A 21,065-nucleotide genomic window follows, 5' to 3' on the forward strand; every position below is an offset into this window, starting at 1 on the left:
AACGTACATGTTTTTGGAGCCCAAACACAAACTTGTAAAATTAGGATTGTTGTTACCAGCATTAGAAATAATTGCGGAAAAACTGTCCAATGACCTCTCTCTCCTTTTACTTGCAGGTTTATCTCTTTAACCTAGACATTCCTTCCCTGCCAATGTGAGATCTTGCTTTCTTCTCTCTACAAAGCCTTAAAGACTGATTTAACTTGAATGTAGTTGTGAATGTATTCTAAGATGTATGTCTCTCTTAGAGATGGCCCCTAATCAAACATTCAACAGTTGATTCATTCCAAACTGACAAATTCATGGATTGGATAATTAAAGTACATTATACTTATACTTTAACTCCCTTTTTGAAAACAATTCTGAAATGTTAGATGCTATGTGAAACATACTGTAAAAGACTTGAATATAACATAACAAGTCATCAATTAATAACCCATTACCATTTCGATTTTTTTTCCAATAATTAAAAAAGTAACACCAACCAGGGGGTGTTTCACAACCAAGAAGTTGTTGTTTTTTATTAATATTTAATTATTGGTCTCCCAAGCATTAGAACATGCTTTATTGGCCACTAACAAAGCTAATATACAGGTTAAAGTAAAGGGTCTTATTAGAAAGTTGTGGCCCCATACTCAAATGTTTAAGACAAGACAAGACAAGACAAGACAAGACAAGACAAGACAAGACAAGACAAGACAAGACAAGACAAGACAAGATAAGATAAGATAAGATAAGATAAGATAAGATAAGATAAGATAAGATAGCCTTTATTAGTCCCACAGTGGGGAAATTCACAGTGTTACAGCAGCAAAGTGGCAGTGCAGAGAACAGAAAAGCTGCAAGAAACTTTAATAAAAAATTTTTAGGAAGATAAATAATAACAATATAATAATATACAAAATATATAGATACAAAAAATTACATATTTACCACAACAGTAGCAATATAATAATAATATAGTGTATGATCACGGCTTCCATGACAGTACGCATGCACTTCATTTCTAATGTGTGAGAGCAAAGATTCCTCCCATGGTGCCTCTCTCAGGATGGTTTAATGCACATACGGGATTAGACGGTAATCCCGCACTCTCAATGTGCATGCGCAAAGAGAGGTGCGTGCGTCTGGCGAGGCTCGGTGTTAATTCAACGTCAAACTGCGACCACCCTCCAAACCTGGTCTTCTGTAAGTGGCGCAGATGAACCGGACGAGGTAAGGTCATTTTTTTAACGGTTTGTCAGCAAATCTTAACATTTGTCAAATGAGTTTGTCCCTTTTCGGACTGCAGGATTAAACCGGGCTGTCCCGTCACAGAAGGGAGCTGCTTCTCGCTACACATAAAGAATAATTTCAACTTTTGTCGTAGAGCCCAAAGCACGCATGGCTTGTTTAGCTTGAAACTGACAAGAGCAGCAGAATATGCATGGATGATCCTTGTTACAATGTGCTCTTGTTGCCCTGTGGGAATAACTGCGCCGTGCGGTGACCCACTTGGCAGAAAGAGCCCCGGGTTGTTCATATTCAAGTCACAATTCAGCTGCACAGAAAACTAATGAAACTAAGTTTCAGATGCACCTGTGGATAGTTTACACTTACACTTGACGCTTCAGACCAACAATATTCAGTTATGGTTTTGTTAGCAGAGACAGTGTCAGTGTTTCAACCCCTGCCTGTGCCTCCTGTCACTAGTGGTGGAGAAAGGATTTAGTAAATTTACTCAGTAGAAAATAGGGCTTTCACATATCAGATTTTCACTACACGATCTTCCTGGCCAAAAGAATTCATGATAACAATATTATTGCGATATCCATAGAAAATGTGAAAGGAATACTAATACTAATAATACTATCATTCAAATAATCTTTTACTTTGTTTACTGTGTTTTGTCTCTTTTTTGGCAAATGAACTAGACTCAAATTCCAGTGTAGGGAGATGGAGAGGGAGTCTGTAAAAAAGAGCAAAACACTAGTGTAATTGTTCTTTTTGTAAAGTTATGGTAAAGCTTTATGGATACAGAATGGGCAACCAGATGAACTGATAAGCAAAAGATCCACAAGGCCTAACATCTGCCATCGCTTATCATATGTGAATTATTAACACAATATCCATATTTCTTTTTTAAATATCACCGTTATTGTCAATACTGTGATATTGCAACACCCCTAATCACAATGTACAAAATCTTAAGTATGCAAAATGTAAAGCATCAAAAGTAAAATTATCCTGCTCATTATGAAATAGAATGAATGGCATCTGTCATTGTTATTTCTTCTATTAAATATTTTATGAATTGCTTTAATTCATCAAAGCTTTAATTGCTTTAATTAATCAACATGTAAGCAGCATTGAATGGGTTATGGGTTACCTATTCTGCTGTATGCTTCATATTTTATAAAATGGTCATCTGTTTATAATTTTAATCTGCAAAATGACTATAGTTGTGTAACAAGTAGGGGAAAACATTTACAATATTTCTCTCTGAAAAGTAGTGGAAAAGTATAAAGTAGCAAATAAAATGGAATTACTAAAATAAAGTACTTCAAACTTTTGAAGCATATGAGTTAATGTATTTAGATATACTGCCAGTCGTACACTCACCACCTATAGCTGTTGTACTGTACATACTGTACATACATGACATTCAAAAATCACAGCTGTTGGCTTTGTACTTTTATTGTGTTGCCACTTATTTCTGAAATGACTGATTGAGGTTAGTTTGGTGCTCTCTGAATTAATGAATGAAATGATAGTGACCCACTTTTTCGTGACAGTGTTACCTAAAATAGTTTTTCATTTCTCTTGTCAGGTTCAGAAAAACAGTAGGCTACGAGTTGCTCCAGGATTGCACTGGATTATATTCATCATCTTGTCCCACATTTTAACATAATCATATGAATCCTGGCATCAGATAACAAAGGTTAATCTTTTGTTTTTCCATTTGTAAAGCCCATAGCATAATACAGCACAGACATTGATTTTATGGATTTGTATTGCTGAGATACTTAAATAGTTCAGATTCTTGTATGTTAAACTGACCCATGCATGTACCAAGAGCGTAATATACACAAACGTGTATGATTTCACTGTCTTGCAGCTCTTAAGGCTTTGGTGGCTGCTTGTTTCTCTGGAAGTGGATCAATTAAACTGCCTGGTGCTTTCTGGTCCAAATGCATCTCACCAGACGCTGACACTCACAACATCTTCCATAAGGATACAAAGGTGTGAATATTAATGGTCTCCTCTCAGAGCTGGATGTACACCCACTAGCTCATGGACAGCAAGTTCTCGCTTGACATGTCAGTGTCTGTATCAAGGACAGGATGTCTAAATGTGAGCTGATCGAGCTGCAGGACCTCAGTGTAAATGATACCATTGAGCTGGCTGCTCCTGCAGCCCGCACTGCCCTGCCACCTGTAAACCCAGGTCAGCCCTGCTCCTTCCATGTCGTTCGTCTGGTTGGAGACAGCGTCAGCATCGAGGCGCCTGGGTGTCAGACAGGAGAGGCTGGAGTGGGTCATGACTTCCAGCCCTACAGTTACACGCATCTGACCTGGTGTGACCTGTGTGGAGAATTCATCTGGGGTCTTTATAAGCAGAGTTTACGCTGTGCCAGTGAGTACCTTCTCCACATGTATCTATTTTAATTTGTAGGGTAAGTCTGTAGATATTCTATGAATATTTGTTGTCAACAAATCCCATGAAAAGACCAAAACCAACAATAAATGACTAAAAAGTATTATCTGTGTAGGAACACTGTGGCCTGCACTGACCTGCAATGGGAGAGGCATTCCTCCATTACCATGACCGCACACTGTAGTTTATTTTTTAATCAATCCCACACACACACTTTCCTGCTGGTTTAATTACTCAAATAGTCCCCAAATTTAAACAATTTACCCAAGACAGTGTAGCGTTTCCTAAAAACTACCCAGCTGTAGCTACACTATTTAACCATTTTCAAAAATGAGCGTATGTATATTAGATATTCATATTTAAAGATTTATGTCCGTAGAAAGAATGAATGGGCTTGGTGTAGCGAGCCACAGACAGGGTGGGGAAGCTGGAAAATACTAAGATATCGACTAACACATTGTTCATATAGTTGTTTTTTAATTTCAATAAGAAGAATGTAGAATAACACCAGCCTTATGCTTTAGGTTTGGTGTGTACATGATAAACATGTTTTTCACCGCAGGCATTGACCTAAAAAGCAAAAGCAGGCAACGAGCCACTAAATCTGCATTGTATGAGACAGGGCGACATACAGAGTGTCAGGCCATTCCTGCCAATGGGACTTATAATAGACATTGTGAATCATTGCTTATTTTGTAAAGAAAATGCATATTAAGAAAAATTATAATTGAATATAATTAACCTTATAAGAAATGGCTGAAAAATATCTTTTCATTAAAATCTACATCATCATCTATAACCCAGTGTCCTTCCAAAGCTCTGATATAGTCTTCACTTTCCAATTTCCACTAGTGCCAGAATGCAGGATGCTCATGTTATGTTTTCCTGTCATGAGAAACTTTATCACAGTTTTTCCCAGTCTGTAGGAAGGTCTGGCAGACCTCATGTTTCAACTGTATGCTGGTACAGATAGCACCAGGGGACGTCCCTGTTTCTCTGTATCATTTGACTTCAAGCATTTCTGTGGCATATAGAGGGGGCAGTTCAACAAAAGAATTACCTGTTGTAGCAATTAGAAACAAACAGGTGACAGTGATAGTGACCTATAACTAACATATCCATCAATTTTTACTTTGTACAGAGAAAAATATTGGTATGTTGCTTATATAACATAGATAATGAATCTAGGTTAGTGTGATTTGGGTGTCACTTTTCAGCACAGAGACAGATTAGTGAACAAAATCCAGAGCAGCGGGCTCTACACACCACGAATGGTTGACCACTAGCCAAAGCATAACTGAGAATGCAAAATTTGCACCCTCTAATGGTCTCTCTCTCTCAGACTGCAGTTACACTTGTCACTACCGCTGCCGACCATTCATCCAGCTGGACTGCAGCACAGATGCAAGTTTGTTAACAGACCAGCCAGATTTCTCTGTCGACTCCATCGAGACAGACACAAATGTGGTGAGGAACAAAGCTACAATAAAAATTTAGTCAACAATACTTTTGTACAGAAAGCAGGGCTGTCTTCCTGGGATTGTTTATGTTAAAAAAAATCATATTTTTGAAAGAAAAATTAGTTAAAATTGTGATTCAAAGATTCAACTGTTCAACCAAGCAAAAATGATTGTTTCAGAGAAAAATAATTCAAACTCAATTCTGCCTCTGTTCATATTGTGCAGCTGGGCAGGTCAAAGCAGATGGAGACTGCCAGATTGTCTACTGCTGTCCACTGTGTTTTAGTGTGCCATTTGTCCACAGAGATACTGATTTTACTACCTCTTCTTTGTCCAGGCATCTATACAAAAAGTAATTTAGGAGAGAGCTGAGGGGAGGGGACAACTTAACAACTTCACAATAAAACAGCTGTTCTTATTACAGAACAACTGAAAAATGACACTATTGAGTTCCATGGACAAATTATCAAAGAATTAAAAGTTTGCTTTACTGTGTATGTTATTAATGTTATTAATGTGCTTTGGCTTGAGTTTTTATTATTTTGTTATATGAACATATTTATAATAATGCAATATATATATTATACAACCTGGCTGCTTATAGTTTTGATAAACTAACTACTCTGCTGCAGCCTCTCACTGATTGTAAATGCATTTGTATAGTCTTTCAAAATCAGGATGAATCTGTGTTTAGAAGGTGGAAAGCCAGTCAGAAATGTCTACCAAAAAACAAGTCACAAATCATGTTTTTTGTTTTGAAAGAAAAAAATCTTTTTCCCAGCACAGCTGTACCCAGGAAAAATGCTAAAGCCAGAAAGAAAGCATTGTTTGAAACCCTGAGTACATATAGTATATCCTGGCTTTTGAAGGTACAGCTTCAAAAGCTGTACCTTCCTGCTACAGCAGGATGGTTTTGGTGGAGTCATGATATGGATAATAATAAATGATAGGAACGAGAGTGAACCTGTCCATGTTAAACACAGTATATGCACATTATCAGAGAGGAGAGGAGCATTCTTACACTCACAGACATCAGCAATAACATCAGGAAAACACTTTTCTCCCAGGATAATTTAAGCAGATGTCACTGGGAGTGGGCTGGCCCTTTAGATGTCTTTGTGAAATTTTATTGTCAGGGAGGCGCAACTGGGACTGCTGAGGTCAAAGAGCTGTTAGTAGAATCAGTCCTCTCCAGACAAGCTCAGAAATTTCGGACATACAAATCTGGAGATCATTCTAAGATAGTGGGGCTGACAGAAATCTTAAAGCATCCAAATACTTTCTCACCTGAACCTTGGAGATGACCTGGGGAAGCACAGGAAGTGATTTGGTCCGCAGTCAGGAGGACAGTGGCTCGGAGCTGGAACTGTACTTTACTGCATCTACATCTTTCTTTCACAGGGTCAGAAAGTCATCAGTGAGGCTATGGAAAAGTTTATCAGTCCTGTAGGCACAGAGCAGTTTTCACTTTATGTTTGGTGACATTGAATCCTGCATAGCTTTATTGTGAAATGATAGAATGAGAGCTTAACTTTATTTTACTTTTATTTCTGCTCCGTCACTTTCATCCTTAAAGCTCATTTGTAAAGACAAGCTTTCTGCTGACAATATGTGGCCCATTTGCTAGACTGTACCTGTTCTTTACTTTTCAGGATGACCACATCGATTTGGGTAAACAGGAGTTAAGTGTTGGTGATATTCAACAGAAGGTTAAGGAGTATAATGCTCAGATCAACAGCAATCTCTACATGATGGTTGTGAGTGACTAATTGTTTTTTCTCTGATCATGCAGGCATGCATGCAAAAATTGTATTTTTTAATTCAAATTGTATTTGATAGTTTACAATCTACGTTGATATTGCATGAAACCATTGCACTGCCCATCCCATGCTATACATCTGTTTACCTTGCAGAATAAAGACGGGTTCTACACTGGTTTCATCAAGGTCCACTTTCAGTTAGTTCGACCGATTTCCCTCCCTCCTCCTCAGAGCTTGTGCTCCACACAAGAGGAAGGTCAGCAGGGCAGGCGGATGAAACGGCGCACCTCTTTCTACCTCCCCAAAGATACTGCAAAACACCTGCATTTAAGCTCCCAAACACGGGTACAGGAAGTCATCGAGGCATTGCTCAACAAGTTCACTGTGGTGGACAACCCAGCCAAGTTTGCCCTGTTTGAACGCACTGAGAGACAAAGTCAAGGTAGCAGCCTTAATATTGTGTGTTAACAGTAAAACAAAACAGTGCCATCAATTATTAAATTCAGATTTTTTTCCTTTTACTTAGTGTACATGCGTAAACTGCGTGATGATGAACGTCCACTCTACTTACGCTTGTGTGCTGGCCCCAGTGAAAAAGTCCTAAGTCTGGTTTTGAAAGAAAATGAAACAGGGGATGTCAATGTAAGTTTCCATTTGGCTCTGAGAATGATTGTCTGATAAGCCTTATTTTGCCAATATATTCTGACATTGTATGTTCTATATATAAACAACTGCATTTAATGTGAAATCAACCTTCTCCACAGTGGGATGCATTTAGCTTTCCTGAGTTGTGCAACTTTCTGCGAATCCTGCAGCGTGAGGAGGAGGAGCATGTTCGGCAGATTGTGAAGCGCTACGCTCTTGCTAGAGAAAAGATGAAGCAGGCCATGGCGAGGATAACTACTCCTGGTTGACCCTGAGTGATACAGCTGATCTTGTACTTATATCAAGAAGAACCTTCTGCCACTTTGTATCATGGGTCAATAAGACAGTTTACAGCAGTGTAAAAGGGAAGGAAATGGCTCAGACGATTACATTGTTTTGAAAAAAGGTTGTTAAAGAAACAGGGAAACTGCCGTTACATTTAATGTGAACCACCTAAGGTGCTGTCACTTTTTGTGCTAGTTTAACCACTGTTATAAACTGAATCTGCAAAAAAATAAAAATAAAATAAGCTTAATTCATTTAGAGTTCTTTCTTGACAAATGATGCTGCTTAGTTAGATTATTTATAGATATATTGAAGACACATTTGTGTTTTTCTAGTAATTTATATGGTTTATCTTTGGGTCATTTAATGTGATATTTAGCTTTGTTTATCTTTTTGAGACTGTTCTTAAATTTTGGCACTTTAATGAATCTGTAAAATGGGTTGGACAAGTTAAAATGTGAAACACTGTGTTCATATTCTATTATCTAATAAAACAGATGATAATAAAACATGGTTAATTTGTTATTGTTGTGGTAATTTAAACTTTACATTAACCCTATAATGCCAAATGCATCAAATTTGATACAAGCATTTCTGAGACCTATTGCATTACCTTATGGTAAAAACTTCACTCAAAACCCTCTTGTATCCAATCTGACACTTGTCTTCCAACCCCTGGTGGATACCTTTATCACTACAACAACTCAAACAGTTCATGGGACAATCCAAGTTGGATAGTTCCCAACTCACTGGATCAAGGTAAAGAAAATTGCGATTTTTACGATTTTCCAGCGACATTTTCTTTGAAATTTTTAGTAATATTCTAACATGAACACTTAATCTGTTGAAGCAAGTTATAATTACATAATTTTTTGCATTTTAGTATGTAGTAAAATCGTGTATAAAATTTGGAAAAACCTATATGCAAATAATTTTTTGTAATTTTTTTTCCCAAATTTTGTGAAAGGGCCAAATAAAGGTTCCAGATTCAAGAAATCAGAATTTTCTGTCCATTATTTCTGGGGTCAGGCAATACAGGGTTAAGCACAAGGTTTGATCAAGTTTTGTGTGAATCTTTCTGGCCAAAAGCATATGGACTCAGGAACCTTACACCCATATGATTACAGACCATCTCCTTACACATGTATGGCTTTTATATGCTGTGATAACAGCACCCTGTCCTCTAGGAGGACTTTCCACAAGATTTTGGAATGTGGCCATAGCAGGTTACTTTCAGTTGTCACAAGATTTGTGAGGTCAGGCTCTGGTATTTGATTTGAAGGCCTGGCCAGCAGTCTGCGTTCAAAGGGTGTTTTAGCTAAAACAAGCCAAAACAACCTCAGAAAACTGGGTCTTTATGGACCTTGCTTTGTGCAAACTGTTGTTATGCAGTTGGAACCACATTATTGTCTAGAATACCATCGTATGTTACAACATTGAGATTTCCTTTATTTACAACTAAGGGGTCTAAAGCATTTGGTGTCCACTTTTTGCTTTACAGCATAGCATCCTGATAAACTGTACACTGTGCATGTCTATCTTAATGGCAGTAAGTTTACACAAAGTTTATGGTAGCTCTAGCTGCTTGCCCTTTCTTGTACAGTTGTCCTATTTCACACTCCTATCCATGTGGTGGCGACAGTTCACCACAATGTTTCTTTACCAACCGAGAAACGCAGAGGAATAAAAACGGACAGCGTTACTTAGCATAAACAGCTAGCGTAGCCGCGAGTGTGTTATGGGGTCTTAGCTTGTGTAGATTTAGCAACCCACCAAGACAAATTCATCAAAGAAAATTTCTTACCTGCAAACAGACCACTGTAGGTATGTTTTCAACCCAGCTGAATCGATAAACGCCGTTTATTCAACCAGCTAACGTTAGCATTTGGCAGCGTCAGTACACGTTATTTTGTAAACCAGGCAGAAACATGTTGACCTGGCTAATGCTAGTAACAGACTGCTAATTGTCTTTATCTAATGGTAATGTTAGCAGCCAGGACATAAAGTGACAGGGCAGCGACTAACACACATGTAGGGACATGTCTTGTCGGTCAAGGTTAGCTAGCCAAATTAGCTGTCTCTCTCCAGACAACCTAATGTTACCGAGCCCTCTAGAATCTACGAAGAGCTGACTAATGTTTTTCAGGGTTTTATTAATTTCTCAGATATCAATTGATCCCGATTGAACAGCACGACACAGGAGGATGGTCAGGTACGCGACATTGGCAGGGCTGTTTTCATATACAGTTGTATTGTCTGGTTGCACTGATTTGTCACTGTCCTGCTACATACTGACATATGGACTTTGGGTTTATTATATGTATATATATTATATATTTATCTTATTCTATATTAGCCGTAAGCAAGGTATAATTAGAAAAAATGGCTATAAAATCACAGTAAATTTTGCATTGACTATAGGTGCTGTAGTGTAACCCATTTTATTTTTTTTTTTTTAATTGTGGTACCACTTTTGTTGTCCACAGAAATGCTAGGATTTCAGATTCAGAAATAAATATCTACCCAACTCACTCTTTTCTCTGCATTTCAGAGTCCAAAATAAGAAGCTACTTAATCATTTTGACTCTGTTATAATCTGTATTCCAAAAAACTGACCCTACTCCCCATGTGTCACTTTTTATAGGTTTCATATCCTGAAGGTCACATTTCATCTGGTACAGTAACACTGTAGTACCACTGGCAGTCCTGTGACCCAAGGAAATAATGTGCTGCAGCTGAAGATGGGTGGTAGCAGCTCCAAATCCAAAGGATTTTGGCCTTTTTCTGGCTCAGGTAGTGTGGATGATCCAACCAAAGATGGAAACGAACAGTCGCTGGCAAGAGTTCGAAGTTTCCCAGGTGCAACACCTTTTGTGTTTACTAGACGAAGGTAAATAAAGCCTCAGCATCACGCAACCTCCATCATACATTTTTTCAAGTGTAATAGCAGATTGACATAACGTGATGTGCTTATAATCATTTTGCCTTACGATATGAATACTAATATTGATATTCCTCTTATGTAACCAAAAGCACATGTTTTTGGTAATTGTATTCAGTTGTATGACATAGTGGTTTTATCTGCTCATTAGAAAAAAAAGATATTTTAAAAATACCGTCTATCAAGAGATTTACCAGAAAACACATATTTACTGTTTCCGTAACAATTCAGACCCATCCATTGGCACATTATAGCAGACACTAGAATTTCTCACATCTAGTTATACCTTGTTATTCAGCAGATTTCAGTGATAATGTGGCCACACTTGTACTGAGTTCTTATATCAATACTCATAGCTGACCTATTAGCTTATTGTACACATTTTAACCACAAGAAGACTGCTGACTGACTGACTGGGGTAAGGCTTAAGCAAACTAAGCAGCTGGTTGTTTTTTTTTATTGCTCACAGGTTTTTTAGGTTGACACCCTGAAAACATATTTAGTTTTTTTGTGGCTGGGGACATTTAGTGCCTCTATTTACACAAAATACAGTATGTGTAGCAAAAAATGATTTATATTACAGGAAAGGACCCAGACTTGTAATATTAGTTTTCTTTAACAACCTGTAATTTTTGCATTTACTGTAAGTTTGGATACACGCAGGCTTATTATGTATGTATGTATGGCCAATTAAGTTTCTCCCTGTGCTGCAGCTCTATGTTCTTTGATGAAGATGGTGACTTGGCCCACGAGTTCTATGAAGAGACAATTGTGACAAAAAATGGACGTAAAAAGGCCAAACTGAAGAGGATTCAGAAAAACCTAACACCTCAGGTGAGGAAATCATAAATCTAAACTAATCTAAACTTTACTCACCAACACCAGTTCTCTATATTATTAGTTTAGATTTCAAATTTCAATCTCTCTTTTGTGTCCTTCCAGGGAATTATAAAGCTCGACCACCCGTGCATCCATGTAGATTTCCCAGTTGTCCTCTGTGAAGCCTGACGATGTCTGAGGAGTGTCTCAGACTAGCCACTGTGTCAACTCCGTCCTGTGGTTTCCCCTACACCTGGAAGCCTGAACCACCTTTTAAAATAACATGATCTCTTGACATATTTGATGCCCTTATGTGGACAGGCCAATGCAATGTGTGCTGAGCCTTGCATGTGATCTGTTTGTGGCTTGTGTGCAGACACAGAATAGGTCACCAGTGGGGATCTAGAAGGGTGCCAAGTTGGCAAAAGCTACTCAGTTTACAGATCATGGTTTGTGTGCATGTATGTGTGAATGTGTGTGCAGACATGGTTTGAAATGTGACAGTCCTGAATTTGTTGCTGCGGATTGTTTTCTGGGATAATTCACTGAACTCTAAAAGTTCAAGGGAATGTAACCAGTCCTTTCTCCTGTCACAGTCATATACTATGTAGAGCAGGAAAGTTTAAGTGCACACTTTAGTTTTTTGACACCATCATGACTTGCTTTATTATGCATGGAACAGGATCTGCTTATTGCCGAGGGAGTTGACAATCAGTGGCCCACCAAATCTAAAGTGGATTAATGTCATATTATAACTTTGGATGGACTTGCTTCAGTGACCTCAGAGCCACACATGTACACAGCAGCAGTGAGTCTAATAAGAGATCCTGTTGTTTTCTTTGCTGCTTTGGCATACTATGTTTCACTTTTAATTTATTATAACTGTTTTTTAATTACAATTTAAAATGCTGAACTGGTGTCATGGTCCTTTCTTATATTCATGCATTATCCTTGTACAGCATTTACTATGGATATACTTAAGAATTATTGCCTATGATAATTCCAGTGAGAATATCTGGATTTTTTTAAAGGACTTTAAGGTTTCCAAAAATGAATATTTGAAAGCTATCCAAAGATTTAAGGGTATGGACTAATGTTCCTGATAAAATTATTTTTCTGTAACCTATATTAATGGCACTTCCACCTGCAGTTTTATCACGTGACTTCAAGAAACTTGTAATCCTAACTGAAATGCAGGGAGAGTGAAGGAATTTTCTGGAGGAAATCTCTTTTCATCAGATCAAATGTGGTTTTCCAGGCTGAGCCTTTATATAAGAATTATTTGGCAGGCTTATGAGAGCTGATTGTCAAATAGTCTTTTGTAACAAAAGATAATTCAGCTTTTCATCAAAGGTTGTAAACACTAAAATGAACTGACAGGACCTGTTCGCCCATGTAATGGAAAAAATACCCCTGGCCTCCAGCTGTGATGATATTACCCACCTGCAGAGGAAATTGCAAAGGCAAACCATTGTTTGGAGGTGAAGTGTGTGTATGTGTGTGTCTGCTAATGAGGTATGGATGAAGTTAAGAGAGGAATGAAGGCCATCAATGCCGTCTCCATGGGAAAGGGTTTTCTTTAAAGCTGCCTTGGATATTGTTCTCTTTCCAGGATAAAAGGGTTGTGCCAAAGTCCACTCCACTTTATTGCTTCCATGAAATTATTTCACTTTACACAAGTCCTCCAGGCAAGTACCTTTTCCAGCTGAGTCTAGGAGAGACATGGCAGTACCTTTTGTTTACTTTCACAAAGCTGTAATAATATGCAAGGCCATGAGGTGAATTGCAGTATTTGGGTTACAAGAAAAGACGACTCAGCAAACCACCCATAGTCTGTCTTTGCTGACAAAACTCTGGGCACATTTAAAAAAAATGAAATTCCAAAGTAAGGTATCATTCACGGGGACCATTACAGTCTTTTACCTCACAAAGAAGGATGTATGAATTATTTTACATTTTTACAGACCTGCCATGTCTAAACTGAGGAATCAAGAGTAACTTAGCTGATTTATCAACACAGTGGCAGAACAGTATTCAGAAGAGAAATCCATGCGTCGGGAGGTGTGAGTGAGTATTTGAAATTAAAATGTCATTTTGGGACAGTGGAGTGAATTATGTGAAAATACGTACTTTGTCAATGTACGCAATTTCATGTGTTTCTTTGTCATAGGTTCAAACAGAGATCTTACAAAAAATCTTTTTGAAGTCATTCATTACCTCTCAGCGTTATTATCCCCATTTAGCTCCACAAAAGGTTATCTATAAGATATGTTGTAAGATACCTGCAATGCTCTTGAAAAATGGTATGTTTGCAATTGTATGAGTCCTAACCATCTAACTAGTAAGAACGAGTTAACAATGCACACCCAACACTGCAGGAAGCTTTTATATGTTTTATTAACTTTCAAGTAGCACAAGTTGTATCATCTACAGTAAAGCCCTATATACTTAAGTCACCAAGAGACTCCGGATTTTTTTTAAGCTGTTGACCTGCACATCTTACTTGATATGCTTTGGGTAAACACTTGTACAGAAAATTTGACGGAGACAGAGACTCAGACATGTATTCAAAACAGTATACAATATGTTTAAAACATTTGCGACTGTCAGAGAAGCAAGCAAAAGAGCCACACTTTGAAACTCCCTCTATTCTAAAAGAAATGTGGGCAGTATAGTGAAGTGTTTACACGTAAAATAGAGGTAAAATAGAGGTCAAACAGAGGTGGAGTCTTCTGGCTATTTAAATACAAGTCAGTGGTGGATGTCAACAGAGATTGAACAAATAATTGTGCATGTTGAGGAAACTCAGACTATGATAATGGAGCAGGGTAACAAGCTTGACTTGTATGCATCCTGATCTTGAACAACTGGAATAGCTTGACTGATCTACTTTATCTGGAGAGAAGTGAGGAGGAGGTTTCTGGTAAGATACACAATTTGGACGCATTTTGAAAAGGCAGATTTAAAAACTCATCCTGTTATCAAGAATGATGCTGCTTGATTTGTTAACATAAAAAAGTATCATCACTGCCGAACATTTGCCAAAATACAAACAATGGCTCACATTCAAGCTTGAACGCCTGGAAGAATAGCTGAACATTCCTCTCTTTAAATATAGAAAATTATGCTTATCTTGAGAAATATGCAACTGGCCTGGAGATTTTGTATTCCTGTAAGAAATGTCCTCTTAATATCTTAAGAGGGGATTGTGTAGCTCGAAATGCCCATCAGTGTAAAGAATACTTGAAATTTGCACTACCTCAACTAGTCAATGGCTACTTAGACATTAATGCATCAGTAATAATAATCCTATACTATAATATATGTAAGTATTTTCTAACACTATTAAAACATAATTTTTTCTGCATAATGAGTACTTTTACTTTGGTACTTAAAGCACATTTTGTAGACAATATTTTATTAAGTAAGCTTTTGAATACAGGACCTTTACTTGTATTGGAATAATTTTCACATTTGTTAGTAAAAATAATGGAGGAGTACTGCTCCATTCATCCATTCAGCAACAATTTAAACTTATCTAACTTCTTTTGCAGAGTTCAGAGAACAGTCTACTTTGATCTTTATTTAGGGGGGTGGGGGACACTGGAATGTAATTTACCCTCATGTTTATGCCAGATAGGGTTATGATCTTGATAAATTGTTAATTAATACAAATGTTACAGCACAACCTCAAGTAACATTTATAAAAAGGGCAAAACGAGACAAGTTAGGTTTTTCATAGATTCATAACTTACCCCCCCAGTCAGTAACTCAGTGGAGTGAGTCGTTGTCGCTAAACGTCAGCCGTCATCGTCGCTGCAGCTAGAGCTACTCTGTTAGCACCTGGCTAGTGGAGTTGTCGGGAACTAACATGGATTGAAGGGACTATGACTGCTATTTTTCACATGGCAGGGCTGTGGAAAAGTAATTTATCTGTTGGTTACATGAGTGGAATAAACCCTGGTCGTCGGCATCATCGGAACAGGTAAGACGGGACAGGAAGAAGAAACAACCCGTTAGCTAACTTAGCACGTTTGCCAGTTTCATTGAAACTTGAAGCTAATTTGGCGATGTCACGTTAATTTAGTCAGTATAATATTACTTAATGTTCGACGTAAAAATTGTTTTCACTGATTTAATATTTGTGACATTAGAAAAGCGGCAAATTGTGGAACAATTTTGGTTTTTAGTTTTGGCTGTATTTAAGGAAACTTTTTTGTTGTTTTTCTTTTCTAGAGAAAGACGAGAGAAGGTGAGCAGTGACCATGGAGACTGTACTTCACTCTCTCTTCACCACAGCTGGCCAGCTGCCTTGGTTGCTTCTGACTCTGTTTACATTGTGGACAGTCTTGTGTTCAGCGGATGTAAAGCAGACAAGACGGCCATTGTATTCCCAGAAGCCGGTTCTTCTTACGTGGAATGCCCCAACACAGGAGTGTGCCCCGCGCCATCGTGTAACTTTATCTCTGGACCAGTTTGACATTGTGGCATCCCCCAATGAGGGCTTTGTCCGACAGAATCTCACGATTTTCTATAAGGAGCGACTCGGGTTGTATCCTTATTATGAGCGTGGTGGCACTGCAGTGAATGGAGGTCTCCCACAGGTCGCCAGCCTCACTCAGCACTATGAAAAGATGCCCGAAGGTGTGCAGAAATATATACGTGAGCAAGAGGCAAAAGGTTTGGCTGTTATTGACTGGGAGGAGTGGCGCCCACTGTGGATAAGAAATTGGAATATTAAAGATATCTATAGAAAAAAATCTCGTGAAATGGTGGCCAATAAGAATCCTAAGTGGACCCCAGAACAAGTGGGAAGAGTTGCACAGCAGGAATTTGAGCTATCAGCTCGCAGATTTATGCTGGAGACCCTGAAACTTGCCAAGAATCTGAGGCCCAATCAACTCTGGGGCTTCTACCTGTTTCCAGATTGTTACAACCATGACTACAGGGGTGGCCTGAAGAACTACACAGGCCGCTGCCCTGCTGTGGAGATGGCCCGCAACGATCAGCTAAATTGGTTGTGGGAGGAATGTTCAGCATTCTACCCGTCTATATACATGGACTCTGTACTGAACTCTACAAATTATGGGCGTCTCTTCGTCAGAAACAGGGTGAAGGAGGCAATGCGTCTGGCATCGGTTGGGGACAGATTAGCTCGCCCTGTTTTTGTTTATACCCGACCTACTTACATCAATAAGATGACCCTCCTCACTGAGGTTAGTTGGCTAAAGCAACAATCCATTAAGATCAGGAAGATTATACATTCATTATGTTATGGAGAAGATTAGATACTATATTTAACCAATGTTTAATCTATCAATCCAAAAAAAAAAATAGCAACCCAATGATTGGTTTGACGAACAGCAAAAAGGTTCAAATAGCCGTCAATTTACAGTGATTTGAAATTGAGAGGGGTATTTTTTTACTTGAGACTGAAACAACGACAATAATTTTACCAAATTTATTAATTCAGTTAATCATTTCAATGCCTCAGTTTTCTTTTGTGTTCATTGTATGGTACACTAATGAACTGTGTGTATTTAAATGTTTTGTAGACAGATCTGGTCTCCACCATTGGTGAGAGTATTGCTCTTGGTGCTGCAGGTGTGATATTCTGGGGGGACACCTCCTATGCAAGCAGTGATGTAAGTGCTATCCGTTCTGTGTTCATATGGTGCTGAATAGCCTGGTGTTCAGTAGTTTGGTGTTAACATAATTTTTTTTATCCTCCAGACCAGCTGCTCCATCCTAAATGAATATCTTCAGGGACCACTGGGCCGGTACCTGCTCAATGTGTCTACGGCAGCAGAGCAGTGCAGTCGGTTGGTGTGTAAATCCCACGGCCGCTGTCTTCGTAGATTACCAGATAGTGATGTGTACCTGCATCTCAGCCCTTTAACGCAAAGCATCACCAGTCAGGGTGGCCACCTGAAGGTAACAGGAGTGCCTGGCCAAGCCGAGCTGGCTCTTTTCCGCACACACTTCCAGTGCCAGTGCTACCAAGGGTACAGGGGTGAGGCTTGTGCTCAGAAAGAAAAAGGGCAGAATAGAGCCTCCTCTGTCTTAGGAACCTGGCCTCTTTGCCTTTTACTCCCACTAGGACTCCTCACTCTGCTGCACTGAGGAAACAGAGAAGCCCAAACTATTCACTGCTTCCGCCAGCCCTGAAAAGGACAGTTCAAACTTTTCGACGTAAAGGTGGTAGATTACTGTGCACTAGTCATAGTGATGCATTGAAAGCAGCAGGCAGTCAGTCCTGTCATCACACATCTCCCAGTATGACAGGACATTTTTACATTTTTATCCCAGCACACAGGCCCATCTTAAAGGAATATTTTTGTCTGAAAAGCTGCACTGGGAGATTGCCAACCTCAGGACTGTCTCATCCATATCCATATCCATCCATCAATATTGCACCTGATTATTTACTAACATCAAATGAAAATCAGAAACTATCTTTTAAATTTTGCCATGCTCCATACTGGCCCTGACCTCCAGGTTGGACTGTCCCCACAGAGAAATGCCTTATTAAAAAAGACAGACTTTTTTTTTAATTGGTAATTTTTTTTTTTTAATTACCAGATGTGACTGTGTGTGTTTTCACCTTGTGTGTGTGTGTGTGTGTGTGTGTGTGTGTGTGTGTGTGTGTGTCATCATGGCAAAATGGAGTCCTGGAGATACCAACTGTAGCAGGAACTACCACAGAAGCATTTTTGAGTACTTTGGCAGGTGTTAATATGTCTGTGGACAGTTTTTGTCACTGATAGCATCACAAACATGCAAGATACAAAACTACAGGTGTGAAGTTGAGACCAAAATGAAGGCTGAGTTCGAAGACAGATGTGGTTTGCAGCTGAAGTGATGCCATTGCAAGGTTACCTCTAGTTTATTTGTTTTTTGTTTTTTGAAATGATGGACACTTAAGCAACGGTTTGGAAGAAATGCCTATTGAGATACAATATTGCTACGTTGTTGGTGCATTACAATGAAATGGGACTTTTAGGTGCTGTGCATTGTAGTATTGATGCCTAATAGTTTCTATCTTTCGATAAATCAAGCGGTTAGGTGTTATGATGTATAACCTTATGATTAACTTATAAATAGTGCTTTATGCCAGAAGTGATACATAATGGCAAATGTGGTGTCTTAAATCTCTTTGGTTATCTTTGGCTTATAAACATAACATGGCTGGACTTCCTGTTTCAGTTCAGAAATGTGCCTTAACAGGGCTACAAAGGGCTCTTTTGTTTTTCTACAATTGGTTTTGTTTGGAGGTTGTGTTTATTGAGGTTTTTTCAGTTGCGTTCATCTCAGCCCTCTTCTGGGCACAGTGCTTTATACTGATATAAACTCCATAAAGTCTACCAGGCTGGAGAGATTGGTAAAGACAAGCAGAGAAGACAAATGTTACTATTTGTTTAATTCAAATGGTATCCTCTAAGTTACATGGATGTCACCATGAAAATAAGTCCCGTAAAAAAGAAAATTCAGAATCCAGGTAATGGAACTTTTTTCAAATTTTTGTTAATTTTCTTAAAGACAGACAGGAGGATTATCAGACACTATAAGTATAAATGTACAAATGCATAACTAGTGTCCAACTGATCACCGCCAACTTAAGCTTGTTTGAAATGTATTAGTATTGATGTTTATTTTGGCTGAAAAGTAACATAAAATGTTAGATAGTTTTGTTTTCCATTATAGAATGTCTTGGCCACAGTTCTTCAGTAGCCAGAGTAAGGGATTCTTTTGAAAATGTTTCTATGTGTCTGTGTTTAAAAAAATAATATTGGCCAATGAACTGTTATCAGATTTTCTTCAACATTCAGCCTCAGTTATCCAGTATTAGCTGGTCTCTATACATTATAACCATTTTGAATTTTTATAGCTTGTACTTGACTTGCTTGTATTGCAGCTGGTGTTGGGTTCTTGCCAATGACGCTGTCGATAGTAACTTCTGTAGATACATCCTCAGACTAGTAGGGTAAATATATTTGCTCGACCAAAGGTATCTGAACCGTTTCATATTTATACAGTAGATTCTGAATTAAAACTGTATGGAAGTTCTCAAAAAGTGTTAAGGTACCTAAAATTTGTGAGGAATTAGCAGGAATAGGTTTTGTTATTTTTCAGAAACTGGAAATGGAGAATCACAGAACCAGCATTGCAATAGAACATTTTATGTAGCTGAACTTTTTAATTATGCACTTTAACTAATTTTCTGTTGGGATAGCTTGGCTTTAACTCATTTACATGAGATGAAATTGTTATTTTGCTGGATACAGAGACCTGTTATTATACAGTCAGTACATTGCAGTATATAATCGTGTTTTTTCCATTTAATGTGTCATTTTAGAGATGCATTCACTGTGAATCTTATCTGAACAGAAATGTGTGATTCTATGATTTTTAACCTTCCTTGGCTTTTAACTCAGTTGCATTGTAAAATCTAATATTTCATTTGTCATTATCTTTAAACACAATTTGTTAGTGCACAGAGTGCTTAACAAATTAATCGGATAAAACACAGTAACACTGGTTTCTGTGGTATACAGATGAAAGAAAGATATCACCCATGTATAATGCTGATGATTTTGTGCCAAGCTTCTCTCTTAACATTTCACTAGGAGGCTAAGAATCCCTCTATATATAAAGGCAAAAGAAGAAGTGCTTTAAGGAGCCATGCTGTTGTTTTTGCATGATTTAGCCTTTTTTCTACAAGTATGTTAGACACAAACTGCCAACTGTTTTCACTAGGGTAGTGTTTCAAACTTTGAATTTGCACTAACAATCTTCTCGTATATATCTACTCCAAATTAAGATGCATAGATAACCTTAAATTAAACTTAAATGGGTACCAGTCAGAAAATATATAACATCTGTTGAGTAACTGATGTAAAACATGCAAAACTAGCCCTTTTAGGCTTATTTAATATGTTAAGAGTAAAAGAATATTCTTTTGATAACATTCAAATTCTTACATTTACTCATTGAGCAGATGCTTTTATGCAAAGCGACTTGCAAGTGAAGGACATTAGTAAAGCTTTAGGGCAGTGGGAAACCTTGGTTTAAGTGTTAAGAAATACATCTATTCAATAGGTGCAAGGGGATTGCATCGAAAAGTGCATTCTTTTTTACTAAATAATTTTGAAAGGATGGAGCCTTACAGAATAACATTCATTTGGAAATATTTAAGTATCAGCACAGAATTGTTGACGCAAAGCAGCAGTTGCATTGTGCATGTTGTGTATGTTAAACATGATGTCCTCTTGTTCATTCCACAGCCTCAGATCAAACTTTACTTTTGTATAATTCCACCTCTCCATTGTAGAAGCAACTTTGTGTTAGTGTTACTGAGAAAAGCCTTTTTTTGCCAAAGGGCATTGATGTTATTGTTTGAAACCAAACTGGAGAGAAATCAATGGGTTTTTGTATTTAAATATATTTCATATTCAACTTTTGCAACAAAGAATTTCAATATTAAAAAAAGAATTTTGAAATAATTTTTTTGTCCTATTT

At 38.0% G+C, this 21,065-nt stretch overlaps 3 protein-coding genes and 1 long non-coding RNA gene across 13 annotated transcripts; 3 read left to right on the forward strand and 1 right to left on the reverse strand.

The window, feature by feature from the left end:
* The first annotated feature begins 911 nt into the window (after positions 1-911).
* rassf1 (Ras association domain family member 1) lies at positions 912-8,295 on the forward strand. Of its 3 annotated transcripts, XM_071494946.1 has the most exons (8): positions 912-1,215; positions 2,810-2,920; positions 3,098-3,615; positions 4,979-5,103; positions 6,749-6,853; positions 7,010-7,298; positions 7,383-7,498; positions 7,621-8,295. In XM_071494946.1, the coding sequence occupies exons 3-8, from the start codon at positions 3,324-3,326 to the stop codon at positions 7,768-7,770; spliced, it is 1,077 nt and encodes a 358-aa protein (XP_071351047.1). In that variant the 5' UTR covers positions 912-1,215; positions 2,810-2,920; positions 3,098-3,323; the 3' UTR covers positions 7,771-8,295. The 3 variants fall into 3 exon arrangements, with proteins under 3 accessions (XP_071351047.1, XP_071351045.1, XP_071351046.1); XM_071494944.1 differs by lacking the exon at positions 2,810-2,920; XM_071494945.1 differs by lacking the exon at positions 912-1,215 and having other exon boundaries at positions 2,233-2,920.
* On the reverse strand, positions 3,350-9,926 carry LOC139631024 (uncharacterized). 5 transcript variants are annotated; one of them, XR_011693271.1, is made up of 5 exons: positions 9,591-9,926; positions 7,428-7,462; positions 7,003-7,166; positions 6,384-6,540; positions 3,350-3,486 (listed from the first exon to the last, which is right to left on the reverse strand). It is a non-coding gene; the product is annotated as an uncharacterized lncRNA (long non-coding RNA). The 5 variants fall into 5 exon arrangements; XR_011693270.1 differs by having other exon boundaries at positions 3,412-3,563; positions 7,003-7,280; XR_011693267.1 differs by having other exon boundaries at positions 3,416-3,563.
* tusc2b (tumor suppressor 2, mitochondrial calcium regulator b) lies at positions 9,444-12,459 on the forward strand. Of its 3 annotated transcripts, XM_071494953.1 has the most exons (5): positions 9,444-9,610; positions 9,952-9,998; positions 10,431-10,676; positions 11,441-11,561; positions 11,670-12,459. In XM_071494953.1, exons 3-5 carry the CDS (start codon positions 10,528-10,530, stop codon positions 11,733-11,735), a joined length of 336 nt encoding a protein of 111 aa, XP_071351054.1. In that variant the 5' UTR covers positions 9,444-9,610; positions 9,952-9,998; positions 10,431-10,527; the 3' UTR covers positions 11,736-12,459. The 3 variants fall into 3 exon arrangements, with proteins under 3 accessions (XP_071351054.1, XP_071351055.1, XP_071351053.1); XM_071494954.1 differs by lacking the exon at positions 9,952-9,998 and having other exon boundaries at positions 9,444-9,606; XM_071494952.1 differs by lacking the exon at positions 9,952-9,998 and having other exon boundaries at positions 9,446-9,610.
* Positions 12,460-14,141: 1,682 nt separating this feature from the next.
* hyal2b (hyaluronidase 2b) lies at positions 14,142-21,049 on the forward strand. 2 transcript variants are annotated; one of them, XM_071494938.1, is made up of 4 exons: positions 14,142-14,469; positions 15,783-16,762; positions 17,102-17,191; positions 17,280-21,049. In XM_071494938.1, the coding sequence occupies exons 2-4, from the start codon at positions 15,812-15,814 to the stop codon at positions 17,667-17,669; spliced, it is 1,431 nt and encodes a 476-aa protein (XP_071351039.1). In that variant the 5' UTR covers positions 14,142-14,469; positions 15,783-15,811; the 3' UTR covers positions 17,670-21,049. The 2 variants fall into 2 exon arrangements, with proteins under 2 accessions (XP_071351039.1, XP_071351038.1); XM_071494937.1 differs by lacking the exon at positions 14,142-14,469 and adding an exon at positions 15,319-15,531.
* The last annotated feature ends 16 nt before the right edge of the window (positions 21,050-21,065 follow it).

The sequence above is a fragment of the Trachinotus anak genome, unplaced genomic scaffold, assembly GCF_046630095.1.
Source record: "Trachinotus anak isolate AG129_WGS33_773 ecotype Australia unplaced genomic scaffold, CSIRO_AGI_Tana_v1 ptg000013l, whole genome shotgun sequence".
Taxonomy (NCBI): Eukaryota; Metazoa; Chordata; class Actinopteri; order Carangiformes; family Carangidae; genus Trachinotus; species Trachinotus anak.

Coding starts and splice junctions, on each gene's coding strand:
- hyal2b (XM_071494938.1), top strand. CDS start 15,812: ATGGAGACTGTACTTCACTCTCTCTTCACCACAGCTGGCCAGCTGCCT. Junction 16,763..17,101: donor AGATGACCCTCCTCACTGAG/GTTAGTTGGCTA, acceptor AATGTTTTGTAG/ACAGATCTGGTCTCCACCAT. Junction 17,192..17,279: donor CCTCCTATGCAAGCAGTGAT/GTAAGTGCTATC, acceptor TTTATCCTCCAG/ACCAGCTGCTCCATCCTAAA.
- rassf1 (XM_071494946.1), top strand. CDS start 3,324: ATGTCTAAATGTGAGCTGATCGAGCTGCAGGACCTCAGTGTAAATGAT. Junction 3,616..4,978: donor GCAGAGTTTACGCTGTGCCA/GTGAGTACCTTC, acceptor TCTCTCTCTCAG/ACTGCAGTTACACTTGTCAC. Junction 5,104..6,748: donor TCGAGACAGACACAAATGTG/GTGAGGAACAAA, acceptor TTTACTTTTCAG/GATGACCACATCGATTTGGG.
- tusc2b (XM_071494953.1), top strand. CDS start 10,528: ATGGGTGGTAGCAGCTCCAAATCCAAAGGATTTTGGCCTTTTTCTGGC. Junction 10,677..11,440: donor TTTGTGTTTACTAGACGAAG/GTAAATAAAGCC, acceptor CCTGTGCTGCAG/CTCTATGTTCTTTGATGAAG. Junction 11,562..11,669: donor AGAAAAACCTAACACCTCAG/GTGAGGAAATCA, acceptor GTGTCCTTCCAG/GGAATTATAAAGCTCGACCA.